This window comes from Synchiropus splendidus, chromosome 4, assembly GCF_027744825.2.
Source record: "Synchiropus splendidus isolate RoL2022-P1 chromosome 4, RoL_Sspl_1.0, whole genome shotgun sequence".
Taxonomy (NCBI): Eukaryota; Metazoa; Chordata; class Actinopteri; order Syngnathiformes; family Callionymidae; genus Synchiropus; species Synchiropus splendidus.
In genome coordinates this window covers 5787009-5809028 of record NC_071337.1, presented here as the reverse complement: position 1 = coordinate 5809028, position 22020 = coordinate 5787009, and the positions used below count along the sequence as shown (strand labels likewise).

Here is a 22020-nt window from a genome sequence, read left to right as displayed (position 1 = left end):
TACATCACATTCAGTCACCGTAACCATGGCAACCAACTGATAATCGACACTGTACGATAAAGAAGGGTGTTAGTTTGTTGAAGGTTTCTGTCCCTCATGATCTTGTGAGTCACTACATTTAACATCTGCGCCTCTTAAATTGTCACTTACTGGAGCATGACATATAGGATGGGTCCCCAAAAAGAGTCTGAGGACCCCTAAATCCTAGCCACTTTCTTCATAGGACTGGAGCATTTTCTGAATGCTTGGTTGAATTCCTCCAGTCACATGACCTGCTGACATGCCTTTATTGCATAAGTGGAGGAACCCCGGGGTCAGGTCTGTGTCACGCCCGGCGTGTCCCGCGTTCATCCAGCCGTGAACGCTATTGTGATGATTTTACATTTGGACATAATGGTGCGTTTACATTGACCCGGATTCTGCTGCGGCATGGAATGTGCGGATGAGGGCTCTGACCCAAGACGATTACCAACAAACCCAGTTGCTTTTCATTCACCCTCTCCAGTGTTTCAGTCTTTATTCAAAGAGAGCAGCGAGTCTTTGTGCTCCACTGTTCCTTCTGTACTCAGTATTTAAGTACGTGTCATATGCAGAGCAGCATGTGTGTGTCACATGACCTGCACACAGCCCAGTCATCAGTTCCTGCATGTAAGTGAGTCGTCCCCTCCGATGCCTGATCCATTCTGTTTTCTAGTCAGGCAGTTGTGAGGAAGCCTCCGACTGGCTTATCCCCGGTTGTCATGGAGATCTGGTCACAGCAGTTTCCATGGTGCTCCACAGCAAGCGAGAGCAATGACAGGGTGTGTGAGTGTGTTGGTGGAGGAAGTGAGGGGGGGTCGGAAAACTAGACACTGGGTTTAATAAAGTAGGGGGCCAAACAAATAGAGAGAGTTTTGAATTGAGAGAGAAGTTTGAAAAGAGGAGTGAAGGGAGAATGATGGAGTCAAGAGGAGGGACGGGGGAGGGGCAGGGGAGATCAAAGGTCATCCAGGGCGAGGGGGGGGATTTATAGCAACCAAAATCATGACAGACGAAAGGGAGACGGGTGGAGGTGGTCACATCGCTTAGAGATGAACAAACCACTGGTGAGAAGGTGCACTTGACAGAAGTCCTCACCAGGATCTTACCATGAATTGAAAACACTTTTAACACAGATCAGGCTGTAATTCACAAAAACATGCTGACGTGGGTTCGACTAACACTTCATCAGAGCTTTGAGGTGTAATGCTTTCTTGGAGCGATGACTGGACTTCCATGTGAAGCCATTTCCCCTGGCTCTTTTTTCTCCTGCTGTGTCTGTTGTGAGACAGTTGCTTTGTCATGCAGGACCGCTTCCCATCCGTCCTGATACTGGGTCCGGAAGTAACGTCAATTTATTCTGACAAGTGCTCTTCAAGCTGCACGTAGTCTGAGACCCTTGTCTTCGCAGGAAACCAGTGAGGAAGTTGTCAAACTTAAGACTGAATTATAAATGGCTGTGATCTAATTCAACTGCATCCATTATTAATGACCCGTGGGTCAATACGCTCCCAATGCTCATACTACATGTCCCATAATGCATTGCAACAGTTGCAGCTTTTATGGTGCAATACAGGGAGTTCCGCCCCTCAATGACGGAATTTAATGTCGGATTTCCCAGAATTCTCACCAACCTGTACGCAGTCCAAGATGGCTGCTCAGAGCGTCAACAGAGCTCCTGTAATATTGTGCATATCTGACTTTCTTTTTTCACTAAATCGGTTCGTCATACATACTATATATACATAGTAGACCTGCACAATAAATCGTTAAAGATCGTGATTTCGATTCACTGTTGTGTCTCATTTAATTTTCAGTTAATCTTGATTCACATCCAATTTACAAACCGACTGGATTTGCATCACAAATGCTACTTTCCTTTGTGAGTTTTCACGTTCCCAAACAGCGCTTGGAGCCACTACCTGCTGAGTTCCCACCATGCTCACGGCTTCACATTCAGCCAATGACAGAGCACCTTGTAGCCAAAGGTTTAAGTTGATAGAAGTTAGTATTCATGATTTACCAAGCTCAGAAAACACTGTTAATATAAATTACTTTATATTGTTGCAGTTTCGGCCCCTCAGTGAGTGTGGGGTCTGTTTTTGCAATCGTTCGCACCTCCAGAAAAAGGCTTGCTGCTGTCACATGCCCATGATTCTGCTTTACTGTCACCCACCCTCATAACAGTTTGTTTACAAAGAGAAAGATGCTCTCTAGTCTGGTCAGAAGCAGAAGCTCAGCTGTCTTGCTGATGCAAATCTTTGTCCTTGCCGTTGCTTTCTCTTTTGCTGTGAGGAATGTGTTTGCCTTCAGCTCACAGTGTCGCTGAACTCCTGACAGCACACACACACACACGCACACACACCCCGACGGCGTGAGTCACGCAACCGAGACACAGACAAACATCCACAGGGACAGGAGGACGCCAGTGAGAGTGATCGGCGCTGTCAGATGCCGAGGACAAAGGAGCGAATCAACAAAACAAACATGTCACACTGTGGTCACTTCTCAGCTGAGGGGTCACTGTGACTTCGTTAAGTCAACGCTAGGGGGCGTCATGAGGTCTTCCAAAATGCTCCTGCCCTCCAGAACTTTTAGGTTCCCTGTCACCAACTGACCTCTTATGACTTTTATCAGTGCAGCCATTGATTTATAAAGCGTGACCCAAGAAATAAATATCAGGAATCTGGAGGTTTTCATGTTTCCTTGTGATTTTTCCCCTCTGTAAAATAAGTATGGAACATAAAATGAAGCCCTCAGGCCGGTGATGAATTATTAATACTAAGCTAACCCCTCGCTAGGTTATGCTATGCTATATCATGGCGCCATGCCACATAATTCTGCCAAGTACGTAACATTAAACTCTGAAGTCAGTGCATTGTAAAGCAGACGAAAGGAAAAATATATATAGTTCTTAAAACATGATGAATATTTTCAAATTCTATCGTGCTAGACAGATTGAACGACGTATGCTAACTGTCGCTAGCTTTTGCTGTTCTGCTATTTTCTCCCACTCTTTGCTGTACATTTCCTCAATATATTGCATCGTAGATATGCTTCTGTAAATAACTGAATTTGAATTATAATTTGGGCTTGAATATTTGCTTGAGTTGGAATAAGTCTTGCATGGCTTCATCCTTGAGACAAACATTATATAACCGGACCCTATTTTCAAAGCCCTGCTGTTCCTTCGCGTGCCGGGCTGAGACAGGAGTGAACTGACCCGTGGGCTGGGTTTAACTCATGCAAGGTTAAGGTTAATTGACATAACGGTGGCCTGGTACTAAAAGCACTGGGTTGTTACCAGTGGGACCCCTTTACTACATAATACAAATGCTATTGTTATATTTCCGGGCCTATTGTTTTGGCAACTTGTTGATAATAAAATTGTTCACTTTAATTTTATTATCAACCTCTTTCTTGTCTCATTCTCTATTCTCTTTCATTTCGTATTATTATTGTACAATATTTCTTCATGATTTATTCCATCTTTTTCTCTTGTTTACTTTGATAATCTGAGAAAACAATGAGGCCCGGTTAATGCCGCAAAGCAGATGTGACCCACAAATATGAGGCAGGGATTAACGTATAGATAATCTTCCATGTATAGTTCAATGTCACTGACAGGTTGGAGGTTTCTCTGTGAAGAGCAACTTCCTCTACATCCTTCAGTTTATTGTAATTCTGCCAAACGGAGTGAAAAGGAAACCATCTGAAGCTGAGCCCACAATATTAACATGAAGATCAGATTTGTAAGGAAACACAGGTGTGTGATAACACTTAAATCAGACCTAGTGTTTAATAGGGCGTTGGTTTTGACTGACGTGTTTCAACTAAGACTCACCTTAGAGAGAGGTATTATGGGAGCTCTCCTGACTGAGTCCACCTACAGTATTGACCTATAATAATAAGCGGAAATACATAAAAATCACTATTTGTAACACTGTATTTCTGAGAATAGTGGGGTGAGTTGCTGATCTATTTCAGCTGTCCTATGCAATCGGGGCGTTCTTGCTGTCGATGGTGGTATTCTGGTTGTTTCTCTTGACTTGATTGATGTTTAAAATAAACATTGATCTAGGGCTCACCAACCTCTTTGACAGTGAAGGGCAGCAGCAGCAGAATTATACACACTTCTTCTAGGTCAGCACGCTGGTGACCCTGATCTAGATCACTTGAGTTTGGCTCAGTGAGATTACGGAATACAGTTTGCTCTTGTAACTCATCATTACTGGTTGTGCTGCAGTAGTTGTCAAAGTAGTGAAGGTTTAAGTGATTCTGATTCTATTCATCACATGAGTCATCAATGCATTGCTGTGTTTTGATTAGTTGCTGTGGCAGTTGCTGAGGAAGTGCTATTAACAGTAGTGGAAGTTGTCTGATCTTATAATAGTGACCTTGATGTAGATATTGCTAAAATAGAAAATATATTTTTTCAGTTTTCTGCAGTAAAATGCAAATTGACTCTGGACTGACCTTATATTTAACAGTTAACTTTATTAATTTTATTCCATGGAATGTCATAAAGTCATAATGTCGACTGGCCTTGCTCATGTACACGTGTATGTATCTGTTTTACTTTTATATTTAAATTTTATTTTCACTTTGTGTAGGTTTTTTATTGTTATTGATCGGATTTATGTTATTTGTTTGTTATTGATGTATTGTTGTGCGTTATTTGCATCTGACAAGAAAAGGGGAAGAAAGAAAATACCGCCGTAGAATGATAAATTGTGATTAAAATAATGTCCGTTGCCGAGCCGCATTGATCGAGAGGGGGCGCTATAGTTCCAGTTTTAGCCGTCAGTCTGTTCCGGATTTTTTTTTTTTTTTGCAGTGTAAATAGTCCAATATTTTATTCCCCGAAATGCTGATCGTATTTGCTTTTGGACTCCAACTGTAAGTATCTTTTCCGAGCGCAGTCGCAGAGGACACGTTTCTTCCGGTCGCGGGCTCCAGTAGGGGCGGTCACCAGTGAAATCATGTCCAGCGGGAATAGAGCGGAGTCTCCTGACGTCGCCGTCACAGGAGCAGCGGAGACGTTTGCTGCATGAAGCTGCGAGAGGCGGGGAGCCGCTAGCACCATCCTCGCACCAGCCCTGGACACAAAAGCAGCCATTACGGCTGGGAGAAGGCGCCGGGAGCTTGGGCGTCTCGCCTGTGATCCGCAGCCGGCCGGCGGCCGCCTCAGCACGGGTGCTGCTCCGCCTGCTAGCCGCCGTCTGCTGGAAGCCAAGACTTCCCCCGGTGCATCGATGATGAACAGATATTGACTCGGTTAACCTCGCGGAGACTTTCTTCTACCCACCAGCGGAGTGTGATTGGTCCGGACGGCGGGGACTGAGCGGGTCAGATCGGCGGTCACTGCGGTAGTCTGCGGCTCCTCTCCTGAGTCACACCGGCGTATGGAAGCACCATGGCTGGATACATGCCGAGACTGATGCCCTCGCATGGACAGCAGGAGATGGAGTACGCCCGGGCTTATGAGGATGTCCTGGAGCGGTATAAAGGTAACGGCGTGAACCGCGTTATGAAATCGCCTTGAATGACTTTACTCCCGGGACGCTCGCGTGCTCGGTTGTATTGATCGGATGACAGCGGTGGCATCTTCCTGCCAGACCTTTACCGCCCTGATGGTTTAATGGCTGAGGTTCCTCTGTAAACAAGCTGCTGGAACTGACTTTGGCTGGAGATACTGTACTGTATGTGACGCCAGGAAGGAGAGAGAAGGAAGAGCTGCAGCATGAGTGACCCCTGCCCTCCTGGCCCCTGTTGCTGTGTTTGTCCTGTAAATAAAGTTGTACAGTGGAGGTTGGCGCAAAGGTGATGCAGCATCAGAATGTTGTTCTACTCCTCAGTGGTTTTCGGCGTCTCAAATTAAACTGTTTATATTTGGTGTGTGTGTGTGTGTGTGTGTGTGTGTGTGTGTGTGTGTGTGTGTGTGTGTGTGTGTGTGTGTGTGTGTGTGTGTGTGTGTGTGTGTACGTACTTGGGTCAGCTAGACTTGTGAGGACGTTTTGGCTGGAGGATTAAAACTTCTAAATACTTAGATCATTATTGTTGGGTTTGGTTCAGAGTCCCGGTTAAGGTTATTTGTTTTGATGGTTAGGTTTAGTTAGAGTGAGGTGCTGGGGAAAGTCAATGAAATGTCCCCACAAAGATAGCGGTGCACGTGTGTGTGTGTTGGTTTGGGGGTCGTGTCCAATAGTCTCAGGTCACATCTGCGAAGCTGCCGGTGATGAAAAGGAAGGCTCTTTAAATTATTGATTGTTGTAATGAATAGAAACTCCTTGGGGTTTGTGACTTGATGCCTGTGTGTGTGTGTGTGTGTGTCCACGAAGGACAAGTGTAGCATCAGTTGTCAGCATAATCTGGAAGTGAGGTTTCAAAAGGTGCCATACTTCATCGTAAAATTCTATTTTTGGTCACAGATTTATCAATTTCATAATTTCTTTGGTACATTTAGTGTCATCTGCTAACACGAGACTTAATGTGATGTGCAAAAATAAATATGCTTCTATAAATGTATCAAACAGGTGCTCACATTACTCTTTAAAATAATTATGACGCAGCTATTTTACACTAAACTTTTCCTCACCAAGTGCTCTAATTTTCCTCAGACAAGATACCTGTTAAGACTCGTGGCCAAAGCAGATATCCGCACCTAGCATTGGCCTTGTTTTGACATTTTGTTTGAGGTCTATGTAGCTGAATTCCCAGTGAAATTATGTGTTTAAGAAAGACACACAAGAGGCCTGTGACTCAACGTTCTCGTGCCGGGCTTCATGTTGTGTCTTATTTCCTCTGATAAATGTCTGCTCTTGAAACAAATATGAACACACAAGGCTCCAGGGTCGTACGGAGGTGCGACTTGTTTTTTTCATGTACAATAGCAAGCCACCATAATCTATATATAGCAGCCGAACAAAGTGGCTTCAGCAGTTGTTTGTTCTTGTGGCCTTAACTGTGTTGCCGGAGAGAGTCGATGCCTTCACAACTTTCACTGGTAAAAATGAAGTGGAACCTGACCTTGACACGAGTCAGAGAGCGAGTGCGAGTTTTTGTTTTCTTTGAGGATTCCATCACTTATTACCTAACTCTTTACAGAGTTCAAATTGTGTCAGTGTGGGCGGAGTCTTAGAGAATAGCTAGATAGTCATGTCATCATTGGCTGCTTTTCAGGAACCACGCGACCAAAACCGTTCACCTAATATTGCTGGACTGGTTTTCAGAGGTCGGACTGCTTGGTGCTTTCTTTCTGCTGGAAACAACCTTGGGCTGTGTTTTGGCTGGAATCTGGCGACATGCTACATATCCTTATGTAGGAATAAGGACACGGTATATGACGGTACTGTAACTCACATGTTGTGATATTCGATAGCAAGAGCACTTATTATTTAAGAGAAAAAACACAAAGAACGGAAAATTCTATAAATATATATAACATTTATACCGAAGGTGTCTGAGCATATACAGTTGTTCTGCGCTCGCCGTTTGCAGTGCTGCATTGGTGCAGCGCTGAGATGGTAGCTGTGTATTTGACTGGAATATGGCACGTCTCTTGTCTGTGCTATCCTTTGAATTCCTTGGATGCTGGTCCTATCTAGTCTGGTTAAACCATCATTGTCTTACCTGCCTGGACTTGAACTCTCGTGAGATCCTGTCTATTACAAGGGGGAACTGAAGAGGCGATATGTGGCTGAAAGCCATAGCCACGTATTTATTTATGAAATATCAACTTAATACACCTGAAATATCCACAAAGTATCTTGATATTTGAGTGTATATATTTACTTATGGCAGCCATAATTTCAAGTAGCGACATGGTTCTGTCTTGTGGCTAATGGTTGCTTATTGATATTATTGATGTTATTTTAGCACAATCCACAGAAAGGTGTTGAAAGTTATGAGACCATTTCACAAACTAAACATCAAAGGACACATACCTTTCATGCCATAGTTTAGGCGATCAAAATTCAAATGTAGCATTTCAAAACAACATTCAACACAATACAAGTGTTTAATACGCTTTACATACATTTTTCTATATACAGATTTATACTTCTATTTTTAACGTGACTAGTGTTGGCGTCTCTCTCCTCACACTGGACCATGTTACAGTAAATCAGATGCAGCGGCGTAGTGCCTGTCTCAGCCCTTATTGAACGACTGTGGTCCTTTAAACTGTTGATGGTCACACACAGTTAGGTCCTTCACCCCAGCAACTCTCTCTCTAAAGAACTCAATCGGGCATTTTTGGCAGGGTTTCCCATGAGAACGCTGATCAAAGTGGGGTCTAATCACTTTGATACGAGTTGACTTGGACCGTGGGCCTCTTCGTCCCTCTCAGTGTGTCGGAAATCTCAGCATGTGACGGCAGAAAGTCCCGAAAAGATCAAAGGAGGTCAGCAGGCCTGAGCCTTGTTTTTCCTCACTGCATAATAACTACAGTGAGTTTATGAGACTGAAGTTGGAGCTTTACAAACTTCATTTGATCCTCCTCGACTCTTGCTGTTTAATAAGTCACCAACCCTGCATTTCTATCATGCCTGACACCAGTGGCACTGCAGCCAGCTGGCCCTGCATCTTCTTCTTTCTGCATCTCCTCATGTCCTCATTCTTCTCTCTGCCTCAATGTTTGTCTTCTTCCTCTTCGTCTGCATCATTCCTGGTCCACCCTCCACTTGTCTGAACCATCTGACCCTCCTAACTTTGTTTCGGAACTTCAGAGTCGTCCGTCCGATACACTGTTTTCGGATCATGCTCATATTGGCGTCAGCACTGTCCATCTGCTTCCTCTGAGTATGACACTTTGACGTTCGTTGCATTCCAATGAAAATTCAGCTCTCACATCCAGGTCCAAATGGAGCGTTTCAATGGTTTAACTAAGGTGTCCATCTTGGTTCCAAAAACATGCGGAAGCCATCTGTTACTAGCCCCGTGAGTTTTAACTGAGCTAAAGTTGTAGCTTGGCTTTTAGCTAGGATTTTCAGTCAGGGTGTCCCAATGTCCGTCAAGCACAGGGAGTAGGACAAGACGATGCGTTATTACTGCCAAAGATTCCCCCAAAAAACACAGCCAAAATACTCGTCAGATTAAAAGGTGTTAGTAAGTTTTGTAAAAATTCAAAGTGTTTTTTTTCCTTGTCTACAATGCCAAACATCCCAACAAGAACAGCACTCTTCCTAGCCACGTCGACCAATCAAATGTAAATGTCACGACTTGTGAGATGTGAACGACTGCAAGATTGTGAATGAAAGCAAATATGGCATCCACGATGGCAAAGCCGCGGGTCCAAGGCACGAGAATCTGTGAATCTTGAGCGAGCGTCCATCTAAAAGCTTGGTCCGAGCTCCTTTCCATAGACCGTCAGTCGCTCATACAGACATATGAACTGATTTTTTTTTAAGTTAACTCATAAACCAATACTTTCACATAGGCATCAGTAAAATGGTTATAGACTAAAAATACATCTGGTCGAATCAATATAATATGTGTGTTCTTTGTAGGAATAACAAGCAAGTTTTTACGTGCAAATAAATACAAAATAAATAACCCAAATATAAGAAAGATTCAGACTAATATTTTTGTCGTTTTTTAAACAGCAGTGGGAAAGTTGGGTGCAACTTTTTACATTTCATTGCAGCTCAACTTTTCTTTGCATCTTTAATAGAAGCTGCTAGCTGTGACTAATGGCCAATAACAAAACAACTAACTTTTGAGCGGCAAACTAAACGCAGCTAGCGCGGATTGCAGGTGCGTGCTAACTACTGCTAGAAACAAAACAACGTGGCCACCAGCCTGACTGACATCTGTAAATTACAGTCAGCTCTGGATGTGTTGTTAAAGTATCAGCACTTTCTGGTGTATCAATATTTTTTGTCGTGAGGGAAGGTGTCAACTTTAAAAGGTATGTTGAAGATCTTCTTTGATTCTATTAATATCATATTGTTTCTGTTTCGTTCTGCTCCATTGGAGGTGGAAGTGTTGTGAAATTCTTTTTCGCAAGAAGTATCCGCATTTCTTAATATACTGCATGCAGACAACCTGAATTTCGACATTCCCTTAATCATTTCCCCCTTTGTTCATCCTCCATCCCATCATCTGATGGCTGTGTTTGTCGAAAGGGTCATCCCTGTGTGTGTGAGTCACTGGTGGCAGTTGTCAGAAAGAATAGATGGGGAAATGTGAACTTGGCCTCCTGCTTGTGGCGTCACTTGACAGAAACGGTGGAAGGGAAACTCGATACGCCTTAAATTATTCACGCTGGTGGTGGTTGTGTGTCCGTGTATGCAGTGTGTGACAATGACAGCACATCTAAAGACGTGGTCTTTTATGGGGAAACAGCAACTGACGGTGACTCAGTGGGAAGAATGGAGTCTCTTGTTCTCTTGACATCATTTTTTCTATGACAATACTAGTGGAAGTACAACTGAACTTAGATTCCAACAGAAGTGCACATTATTTAGCATTAGTTGCAGATGAGTTGTGAGATCAGCTCTGTTCCTCTGAGAGCGACTCTTGTGCGGTCAGCAGGGCTGGATCACATTGATAGCATCACAATGTTCCGGTGTATATTTAACATCTTGAGCTCATCTGGTGGACTTGAGTGCCAAAGCCTGGCAGCTCTGTCTGTCCATCTCTGTGTGCTGGCTGGCAATTTATTTTAATGTGTCTCACTGAAGCAAATCAATCTTCTTATTTCAGCCACTTTGTGTGGGTCTTTGAAGAGCGTGAGGACTGAAAGCATGTCGTGTGTCACCAATATTAGCTTTAGTAAACAAGTGTGTTAATCTTTCTCTGCAACTCCTTTTAGTGACAACAGTGTACACAAAAACTGTATTACTCACTCAACTTATGGTACTTCAAGAGCTGGGCGTGTATTATAGAGCTGCTACTATAAGACTGTGTTAACTTCTAGAAGGTCACACTATTTTGATTATTTATTGAGTAACAAAGTAAGCAGAACTATTCAGACATTATGGTTCATTTGATATTTTAATGTGAATTGGCATGCCAGAGCTAAAGAAAAAGAAGGATGTGAGGGCAGACACTCCAGTTCTCCTGGGCCGAGAGCTTTGCTGAGTCGAGGTCAGGAGTGAAGGAGGAGGAAAAGTAGGTCACGTGGAAAAATCCAGCTGTGATGATCCCACCCTGAGACCCTCATGCACGTCCTCACATCTGTCGCTACTCTCACTCACATCCGTGTTTCCTGTCTTATACCCACTCCTGTCGTCACCTCGCAGCCTGCAGCGACATGTTTCAAACATTGCTCCTGTCGTCCTGCCGCTGCTACAGTGTGCTGAATTCCACCGCTCCTCCAGCCAGGATGTACAGCAGTCAAAGCAGGAAGTGTGACTTTGAGCCACTAAGGGAAAAAAAGTACGACTCACTGGATACTGTGACAACTGCACAGGATGTTAGTGGCAGGAACAGCAAGCTAGCAACTTCCTGTGTTCCATGTAAATGTGTGACATCAGCGAATGTGGGAAGAATCCCTCTCCCTCACTAGCAGAGTCTCATGATCCGCTCCTGCGACACGTGTTTAAAAGGAAGATGCTGCCGGTGTTTTGTTACTGAGAACAAAACTGTTTGTCATCATATTTGTGGTTGCCAGTGGCGTTGGCAACGTAAAGTGTGTAAACAACACATCCTCACTCACATGTCTTAATATATTGACGTTGGGAAGTGGACTTTTGTTTCCCATGCTAACACCAAAGGCAGCCTTCTGTCTTGCATGTTGACGCATTAGGTTTCTAATTGAAGCACATGTTCTGCCATCGGCGCCACATCCTGACGCCACGCCTGAGGGAAACGTTTTGAGCTCCAGGGAAACACCTACGAGTCAATATGCGACATGGAAGGCTGCCTTTGTTGTCGATGTAGGACGCCACAGTCCACTTCCCAATGTCATTATATTACGCCACGGAATGGAGGATGGGTTGGTGTAAACCATCCGTCAATCAATCGACGGAAGTCCACGTCGATAATCACGTGTTCGGACTGATCTTAGGTCTGAGTTTAAAAAAATCTGTAAATGAAGTGGATCCCATGGAAGCCATGGTCTTCAGCGTGCTAGCTTTGTTAGCGATAGCGAACAGCCAACATCTATCCTGCAGGTTTTCAAGATGTTAGCATGCTGTTTTGAGATTTGTTGCCTTTGGATGTCCAGGTTATGTTTGAAACCCTTTAAAAATATGTCTTTTAATTCACAGTCGTCAGATGACGTTCATGCTAACTGCAATTTCCGAACGATTTACATGTAAAGTCGATGTAGAGCTGGTAATGTGTGTGATAAAGGATGGGCTCCAATATCAAAGCAGGAATGTCACACATTTGGGGAACAAGGTCGCAGATTCAGAGCTTCTCAAACACCATTTCAGGTGACAATTGTTACATTAAAAGTGGAAGTTTAATAAGCTCAACCAGGGGCAAGTCGCAGCACGTGAACCAATCAGAGCCCAGATTTTATAGAGTCATATGCAGTGAGGGAAAATTCACAGGCCTATAAAGAAGTGCAGGCTCCGCTTAAGCAGCAAATGGGTCCCCTACGCATGGAATTCAACCTCATACCCTGGGATTTCACAAGAATGAGATAATAAATCATCAATGAAAGAATTGAATTGTTTATCATGATTGACCACAACTCATTGATTCCCTCAGAGGCACGTGGTCGTAATGTAATGGCTCATCAGCTTGGACTCATCCATCACATGTGACTTGGAGCATCATTTTTATTGCAGATAAACGTTCCTTGCAGAAGAAACGTAAGCCATAACCACCATCATCCATCTGTGTCTTCCGCTCATTTTCTCCCGCCTCAGTTTCATCTCTCCTCCTCTTCCTCGTCCGCCGGGTCCCACATTGCTTCCTGTTTAGTCAGATTCTCCAGCAGCAGCTGACTATGTCGGCAGGAAAACCAGACGCAGTCAGAGCTGCGGCGCTCTCTACAGGGAGAAGCAAACGCTGACCGAGCTTCAAGCTGCATAGCTGATGATGGGGGAGGGGCAGGAGAGGAGACGGAGGGTTGCCAGACTTTTTTTTTATTCTGCACTTGATACCAGACAAGCAAAGAATGCTAGATATTTGAACAACTTGGAAAACGGCTGTCTGTTGATTCATATTCGGGGAAACCGTGTCACGGTTACTCTCAAGCAGACTGGGCTCTTGTGTAAGCGGCACCAGCTGATTTTTGGTTGGAAAAAAAAATCAATGAGCTTCATTGTGAAAGTTTGTGTGGCGCAGTTGTGTGAGATATTTGTGTGTTTGAGCGAGCACTAGGTCGGTTTTCCTGCTGCAGACTGTACTAGCGTTGCTGATGACCCATATGTTTGACGCTGCAGAGTCTTGACTCATCGTCTGTCGGTAGTCCTCGTGGAGAAGAAGAACATTTCCTCCTGTGTGTGCTGGTGTGCGTGTGTGTGGAGGAGGAGAGTGAGAGAATGGAGGAATGTGGGTCAAGAAATGCGTGTGCATGCGTGCTCCTGGCTCTGCACTTGGACTGGATCACTTACCAGGCTTCGCAAGAACACGGTGGACCATGATGGCGACAATTATTTGGAACTCACAGCAAGAAGGTCACTGGTTCGATTCCAGCGTAAAACAACGACAGATCATGTTTTGACATCAATATGTCATTTTCATATTCTCTGTGATGGTAGGCTTCATATTGAACAGTTAGAAGTCACAGAGTCTGTCTCTCTACAGTAGCTATTACTCTCACATCCTGTATCTATAGACGACATAACTTACTCTGGGTGACCTGATAATAGGCGTGTCCTGAAAGGGCGGCCCATGTGACCACCAGACTAGTTTACGGCAGCTCATCGAACTCGGTGGCGATCATTCATTGAAGGGTCCAGGAAGATGAAACAGGAACCCGACCAAACCAAAAGCCCTGACCACATTGGAGTTACATACACAACCTGGTGAGAACCAAGGACGACTGAAGCGTGCAGATGCTAACGTGACAGTGTTTGGACTTTAGAAATGATTCTTTATGTTCACTAAGCGTCTTTGTCTTGCTATCAAATGTAGGGAATGTATTTTCGAGATGCCAACAAACTCGGCAAGTCATTTTATCGTGTTTATGTTATGAGTCATCTGTATATGTACCTGCCCCCATCTCGCGCCTGAAGTCACTGGGATTGACTCACAAACCTACATTTGCATATTAACATTTTGTTAACATTTGTACGCTAACTTGACTTGTTCAAACAAGTCTCAGGGTCACAGACGACGCGCATTATAATAATCTGCATAGTGTGAGGACTCGGAGGATCGTGTAATTGGCAGTTTCCTTCCTTGCCTGTGTGTGTGTGTGTGTGTGGTTTGTGAAGATGGGGCGAGTGTGTGCAGGATGACGTGAAGAAGTGAGGGGAGACGATGGATGAATTAATCATGGTCACTGCCCTGTGAGTGTTACAGCAGCATCGATCGCACTCTTTCATGGCTGCGGCTGCTGCGTTGCCCTCCATACCAGTACCATACCAAGTCCTGCTCAGCCCCGGTCAGAACCTTCCGGAGATTTTGAGTTTCAATCCATGTCCTGAACTTGCTAAAGTTGAGTACGGATTAGCCAAGTTGCCACAAGTATTAGCAGAGTTGCTACAAAATAGACGGTCTGGAACTGGACGAGCCTGAGGGGCGGAGCTTATGCCGAAAACACTTTGATAGACTTGCATGCGTGTGCGATTTGTCTGGTGGATCTGCCAATAAAACCCACTGTGAGGGTAATCTGGTCCATCCTGACACAAACAGACCCCCAGCAGGGGATCAGCTCTAATCACATTCATCTACTTTATTGCTCCACAACGTTGGACCAGCACTCTCCCAGTCAGCGCTGCACGTGTACTTCCGTCGCGAGTGGTCGCGAGCGAGTGATGGACTCGCTTAGACCTGGCTGTGAAGCCTAGACCGCCGTCTATTCTCGTGGTGCAGACCGGACTGTGAAATACTGAAACCTTACCTCACAGGTTACAGTAGAAACGATGGCTCCACACAAACCTCACACTTGGCTTCACAACCAGCTCTGGGCTGGGTTCTGCACTTGGGAGTGAGTCCAGTCATGTTGCAGAATTTTAAATGTTTGTTAAGTGGTGAGCTGGGTGAGATCCCAACAATCCTCCTGTAAGCTTCTTGTGTTTGTGGTGTGTCAGCGGCAAAGTCGCTCCCCTCCCCACCCCCCCGTTTATGTGGTGGCTTCAATCAGCAGACATCAAATCAGTTACACTAGTTTATTTTTGTCTCACAAATGGCACACAAGCATATGTAAAACAGCCTGACTTGCTTTCGCAGCCTCTTGGTGGTGTACCTTCTGTAGACCTTCGTTCGCTCTAGCCACTGTTGTTCGATAGTTAGCTTCTGTAGTGTTTACAAATAAGCTTGCTGCTTATTGCATTTTACAGATTTTATTGTCATTCAAATTAAAAACAGTTTATGCTGGTAAGCATCTGTTTGAAAAGTTTGTTCTGACCAAAACAAGTCAGAAGTTATTTACAGTAGTTCCATGATGACCATCAATTACTGCAATAGAAACTTTGCTCCTTCAATACTATATAATAGGAAAGGCATGATATCATATGATTATAATATTTGATTTGATTATAGATACATACATATTCTATTTGGCTTATATTGGACAGTATTTTTGGTATAAGTGGTGACTGTCTTGGGAATGGTGGGTAAAACAGTATAATATAAAAGTGTTCTCTTCGACTAACTCAATTTTTATGGGACAAAAAGTACTGTTGAATCACCATTATCCAATAGAAGAATCCAATTTAGAAAGGGAAATAAAGACCTACAAAAATGCTGACCTAATGAGTTTCTATTTAGAATATGAAAAGTAATCCATGATGAGAAACACTGTTTTATTTTTTGCCGTTTTGCTCATGCGGGCCGTGTGTTTTCCGGCGGGCCACACATTGCCCACCTCTGATGTTTTCCTCTGGTCTGTGCTGCTCAGTCAAAGCAAAACAGATGGATGACTTCTAGCTAGCTCCTGATGCTACCACTAGTGTGCAGTTCAGTCATACTTGTGTACGGTGTGTGGCTGACCTGCACCTTTAACCTCTTGAAACACACAATAGATGGAAACGCAAGTTAGCATTTTGCAGCTAGCCATGTTTAAAATGGACTGGATGTAAAATGCTTTTGTGCCGATGATATAAAGAGTCTTTTATTAGCAATTACATTTGAAGATATTTAATCTCGATATTTAATCTCTTCACACATCTTCATATCTGGTTTGGATCTTCCCTGACTTGGCTCCTGACTCCTGTTAACTTGTATGGTTCTGGTGAGGATGAACTTCCATAGCCTCCGCATCTCCACTACAGTACCTCCAGCTGACTCTGCCTTCCACTCCTGCCCCTCTCCTTTCTCTTTCCTTGTCCTCCCTCTCTCCAGTCTTCCCTCCTCTTTACTAGGTCACTAGTCAAAGTCGACACTAATCTCTCGGCGCTTCTTCTCTTAACAGGCTTTGCTCTAATTGACAGACTCTAAAATTGTCGTCTCTGACTGTGATCGTCTGACTGAGCAGAGATCTGTGCCTGTTGCTGCCGTGCCCTTTAGCTCCAATCTGCCATCGAGCCGCCGACGTCTCCAGTGACTGAGGGCCAACTGAGAGCCATTAAGCCGACTTGTAATTCGCTGAGCGTCAGCCACATACTAAACACGGCAGTTGATAAATGCCATTCACGATGAGGAGGCTTGTCAGCCCATGGAAAAGTCTCCCTTGTTGTTGAGTCGGATCATGGATTCTGTTGGGTTTTATGGCACTGAGACGCTCAACAGGAGCTATAGATGGGCTGGGTGGATGACTGTGTGCACAAACATTATGACTGCCTCTCTAAAATTCCACAGACTCGAATTGAATTCTTGAGTCTATCAAAAGCATTGAGCCCCAATATTTAACATTCATGTTAATCTTCCTTCCACTCCCCCTCTTTTATCACACCTACCATCCATCCATCCATCCATCCATCCATCCATCCATCCATCCATCCATCCATCCATCCATCCATCCATCCATCCATCCATCCATCCATCCATCCATCCATCCATCCAGACCCCTCCCTCCCTCCAGGAATATTGTGATTCCAGGCTCAGATTAAAGATCAGTGGGAACGTGGGACTACAATAGGGGGAGGAAGGGTGTGGGATTAGCAAAAGAGGGGTGACAGACGGTAAATCCAGAAAAAGACCTGCTCACACTAGAGGAGGCCACCTACCCTCCCCCACCACTCATGCCCCAGTATTGTGCTTCCGACGGTTGTCGACGTGAAAATGGTCAGCGGAGAATATCTGATAATATTTACTCAAAGATTCAGTATACAGTATATATACAGTATATTGCTGATCTCAGTGTATCGCAGTACATAGCGCAATACGTAGCGCAGTACATAGCGTATCACAGGATACTTGCCACTTATAGACAGTATATTGCTGATCGCAGTACATAGCGCAATACGTAGTGCAGTACATAGCGTATCACAGGATACTTGCCAATACACAGCCCGTTAAAAGCGTTTTGCTAAAAGCGATTTATTGGGTTCATAGTGGCTTTTGTATTGATTAAAATTCTGAGTTCTGATGAAAGACTTACCGCCGATCTTGAGAAAAAATGTATGATTTATTTTGTTTTCTTTCATGTCTAATCACGAAGTTTACATTCCGGACACAGGTCATTTCCAAAGGAAGTAAACCATGGTTCCAAATGTAAACGTCGCTGCAACGAATGACTATTTTGATAGTGGCCTAGTCACCGACTACCTAGCGATTAGTCGACTAGTCAGCATACGATGTGTCTGATTGTTGTCATGTATAAAGTTGTACACTTTGTAAACCTAATATTTTAATTTTAATTGCTCAAAAAGGGGTTGTGAAATTATGTGTCCTTTGATGTGACTTCCTTTCATGAAAAAGTAGTTTGTACATTGGGGCACAATTGTACCGTCGTCTTAGCCTACTGCGCAGAGCGTGATGACATCACAAACGGTCGACTCATGAATGACGACATGTCGACACTGGTTGACTATGTCGACAAGTCACACGTTTAAATCTGGGTGATTCTCATTAAGATTTGACTCTGACTGGAGACTAGACCTGAACAATATCAGGTTGGCGTTTGGTAAATTAAAATTAGGAATCTGTTGAATGTGAATCTGTTGAGGTGTACAGAAGGTCTGTGGAAGGGGGTTACTTTAGTCCTAGATGACAATCTGCCTCAGTATGAAATTATTAAGAGGGAAAACTCATTTTAACCTTGCCAGTGGCAGCTGTGGGTTTCCTCTGGACTGCTGCTATGAATGGCATTATTTTAGCTGCGGTGTGTGTCTTACCTAACATGCTGAGAACAGAAGGATGAAAAAGAAAGCTGGAGTTATGACATCTCTAGCTCTAATAACTCTACCCTGAATAGAAGTCTGTCAGTGTTTGCAGCTCACACGTAATAACAGCTGGAGGCGTGTGTGTGTTTGTGTGTGCTTTAGAGCCTGAGTAGTCACTTTTCACTGCATAAAGTCATTTTCTTCACCATTGTGATGCTCACTGGAGTGGAACTGTTTGAAGACACTCAAGGCTCCTCTAGATTTCCAGTTGTGTGTGCGCCTGCAGTGACACAGCAGAGGCACATTCCTGAAATAACTTTTACAGTGCGAAGGAAGTTGTGGTTGTCTCTGTAGTGGCCCCTGCTGTCTGGGAGCCGATTTGTTTATGTACCGTAAGTTCTGGACAATAAAGTGCACCACAATATTAGCTCCACCCACTAAATTTAAGAAGGAAAACAGCTCTTGTTCATGCATAAGCCGCACTGGTCTATTAGCCAGTGCAGGTGCAGTGGTGCTGTCTGCGCCGTAGACAGGTCAGTGGTGCACCTGGCTTAGAAATGCATGAGAATCATTTCTAAAGTAGTTTGGAAAACAGGGTCCAGCATGGCGACTGACTCATGAAACATACTGGGCAATGTTCTGAACCTGAACTTTCGTCCACGTGTCCCGAGTTCCAACACCACAGCTGGTCTCAGCTGCTGGTTCTCGTCTCCAATCGTTCTTGAGATCGGCTTTGTGGCCGAGGCTGTGGGCATGCAGGCGAAAACAGAGCATTTTGAACACTTTAGCCGGGTCATTGTAAAAGCCGCAGGATTCAGACTGCGAGAAAGAAGTGGCGGCTTATAGTCAGGAAATTACGGTATGCATTGCAGTTTCCGTGGTGGAGAGATTGGAGAGATTTGGTCAGGTTTTGTTCCGTAGCTGGAGGAGAGCTGACTGACTAGGATTGGTGAACTTGGCTGCAGATATAATCTCAAAAGTTTGGTCTTAAACTATCAAGTTGTTACTGCTTCCATGTACAGAATTACAGTAATTGTCCTTTACCGACACAATTGGCTCCTGAAACTTGGAAATGTATAATTTAGCCTGAGTCTTCTTCAGGCCTGGACTTGTGTGACTCTGTGAGACTGGGAAAGTTTTCCTCTGGATAAATGGAATCCACAGCTGGTCTCCCCAGAGTTCTGCTTCTGTTTCATATTGAGGTCTGAGTTTCAGAGCTCTTAAAAAAAGCTGGAAGGTTCCACAGCTTTTGTTTCATTTGTGAGCTCGTGATTTTTGCTGTCTGCTAGAATCCCCTCGTCTGAGTTTTCAAATGTCGTAAATCCTTTTTAAATGTTGCCAAAGGTACAGATGCATTGCAAAACACTAGTCCTTAGCATTTTTAATGATTCAGTAGTTCGTGGCAGGTGGTCATTCTTTAACTGCTACAATGGTGTTGGAACTTTAGGCACCTTCTGGAGTGGACCAAGATCTGTTTGTGTCCTTTCCAGAAAAATCCATCTAATTTGTCTTTTTCCTCTCTCTTCCATGTTGCCCCTGCTGCCTGTCAACTATTGGGAAAAAGGTAACTCATTTTTTTCTTGTCCGATAACCTACAAATGTGGTTGAGAGACACCAGTCATCTGCTACCTAATCCAGCTCTAACTTGATAGCACGGCTTTGATTGGTGGTTGTAAATCTTCGGAAGTGAAATAATGATTGCCTTGTTCTGACCCCAGTTTGACCTCATCCAAGGAGACTATTACATCACCATAGGGCCGGATTGACTTTGTTTCTTTTTGGACTGTTAAACAGAAATAGTGACTCATCGCAATTTTTTAAGAAGCTGCAGTCTGAGCATAGCATGGGTCACTGTTACTGATCTGTAGATAAGATGGAAGAAAGGAAGTTTATTCATTAGGACTGTGCATCTTCAGTGGACTCACCGCTCCATTACCATCATCCTGCCTTTGGTTCAATTCACAGGAGCATGGGCCATGACATATAACTGTGGATTCATGATGCGTGCTTGGATATTGCATGGGTCATGAAGTGATATGTTTTTATGAAGGCTCTTCCTTGACAGTCTGAAGATATTACAGAATTGAGTTATGAATATTGAATTAGCAGCAGGAACAGACCGTGTGCTGCGCAAGGCCTGAAATTTAGGTCAAATCTGTGGGTGACTGGGTGCAAACACGTTTTCATGCTGCCTTAAAATAGAGCAAATGTGTCTGTGGTTCATGTGTGGCAGCCACCTTCACATCATTTCACGGTTGGTGCTTATTTATTTGGCCGTTTCATTGGGTTTACACACAAAGAAAGTTAACTTTCTGAGGGAGACGATAAGGACAATGTTAGGTTTGATGCGGTCCTACGCTCGAGTACGTGTCATGTACGGCTCTGTTTACGAGCTGTCTGCCTGAGGTGAAACATTTCTTCACCTGCGAGACGTGTGCGTATGATCTGACTGTTTCAATATCGAGACTGGAGCGTTAGCTGTCTTTTAATCCAGTTCTGGTTCACTTCAATATTCGTGTTGACACAGCAAGGACTGTGTCAAGTCTTTGGGTGTTAGTTACCTCATGAGCATGATGAACATAGCAACTCAGGCTCTTTGGTGACTTTAAATAAGGTACCTGAGCGGCTTCACAATTAAAAATTCTGCTTGTACTTCAGAATATTAGACGTTCACGTTTCTTTAAAGCAGACCTGGGCTCTATCTTGTGTGTTTTAACCGTTTCTGTTGTGTAGTTATTGACATTTAACACGCTTTCAATTCAGGAAAGACTTGTTTTCAATTATTTATACTTGTATATTATGTTCATTATATATGTCATGCATAAAATTTTGATCACAGTCGGATAATGTTTTCATCAGCGCCTACAGCTCCTTTTATGTACCTATCCAAGACAGAAGCAGGATGTAAGGAGAGCCCTTTTTTAGTAAATACATGTAACTGCTTAAATGTTCATGGCTTGTCAGATCATTGGAAATAAAAACTAAAGCACTGTGAGATTTCAACAGGAATTAGAATAAAAAGACTTTCAGTTCATCTCCATATTAGTAGTCCATCACTTGAAATAACTTCAATTCTGATGATGATCCTGCAAAATGAAGGATTTAGCTCCCCGTGTCAGAATCTGCAGGGTCCGATCGTCCCTCCACCTCTGAGTCTGGAGCTAAAGTTCAGCCCCAGGCGAGGAGATAGGAATCTGTGTTCAAGGAAGTGTCTGTTTTGTCAACAGATGACAGGACCTTGTTACTCAACGTGGTCTGACCCGACCCCCGAGGTCAAGTAAGGCAGCCCTGTAGAAATAACAGGCCAAGACTTGTGATCACAGAGAATGGTTCTGCAGATTTGTGACCTGAAGGGATGACCTGGCAGATCTTCACCTAGAGTCATGGTGTTGTGTTGATGATCAGTGACTCAGTCTTTCATCTGATCCTCCCACTTAATCTCAGCACTTCTCAGCATCAATAGTTTACCAAGAGCTGGCGTTCTACGAGATCAAGCTCTGACTGAAGCAGCTCAATGATGAGCCCACACTGGCCTCTCTTTCTGTGCCTGTCTGCACATCCAGATGATTCGTGAAATCAGGTCAGTGTGTAGAGGAATAGACGTATCGGGAGGCAGTTGTCATGTTTATTCACCCGTGGACTTTTGTTGCGAAGCTTCTTCTGCGACTGT

General features: G+C 44.0%; 1 protein-coding gene across 9 annotated transcripts in view; it reads left to right on the top strand.

The window, feature by feature from the left end:
• macf1a (microtubule actin crosslinking factor 1a) overlaps positions 1–22020 on the top strand; it is a 147312-nt gene that overhangs the window by 7061 nt on the left and 118231 nt on the right. The window contains exon 1 of one of the 9 annotated variants that reach the window (XM_053863878.1): positions 4962–5528. The exons of the other annotated variants lie outside the window; for them this stretch is intronic. Within the exon in view, the coding sequence (XP_053719853.1) occupies positions 5435–5528 (94 nt within the window). The 5' untranslated portion in view covers positions 4962–5434. Of the gene's footprint in view, positions 1–4961; positions 5529–22020 lie in introns of those variants that run through there. 9 annotated transcript variants of the gene reach the window in all.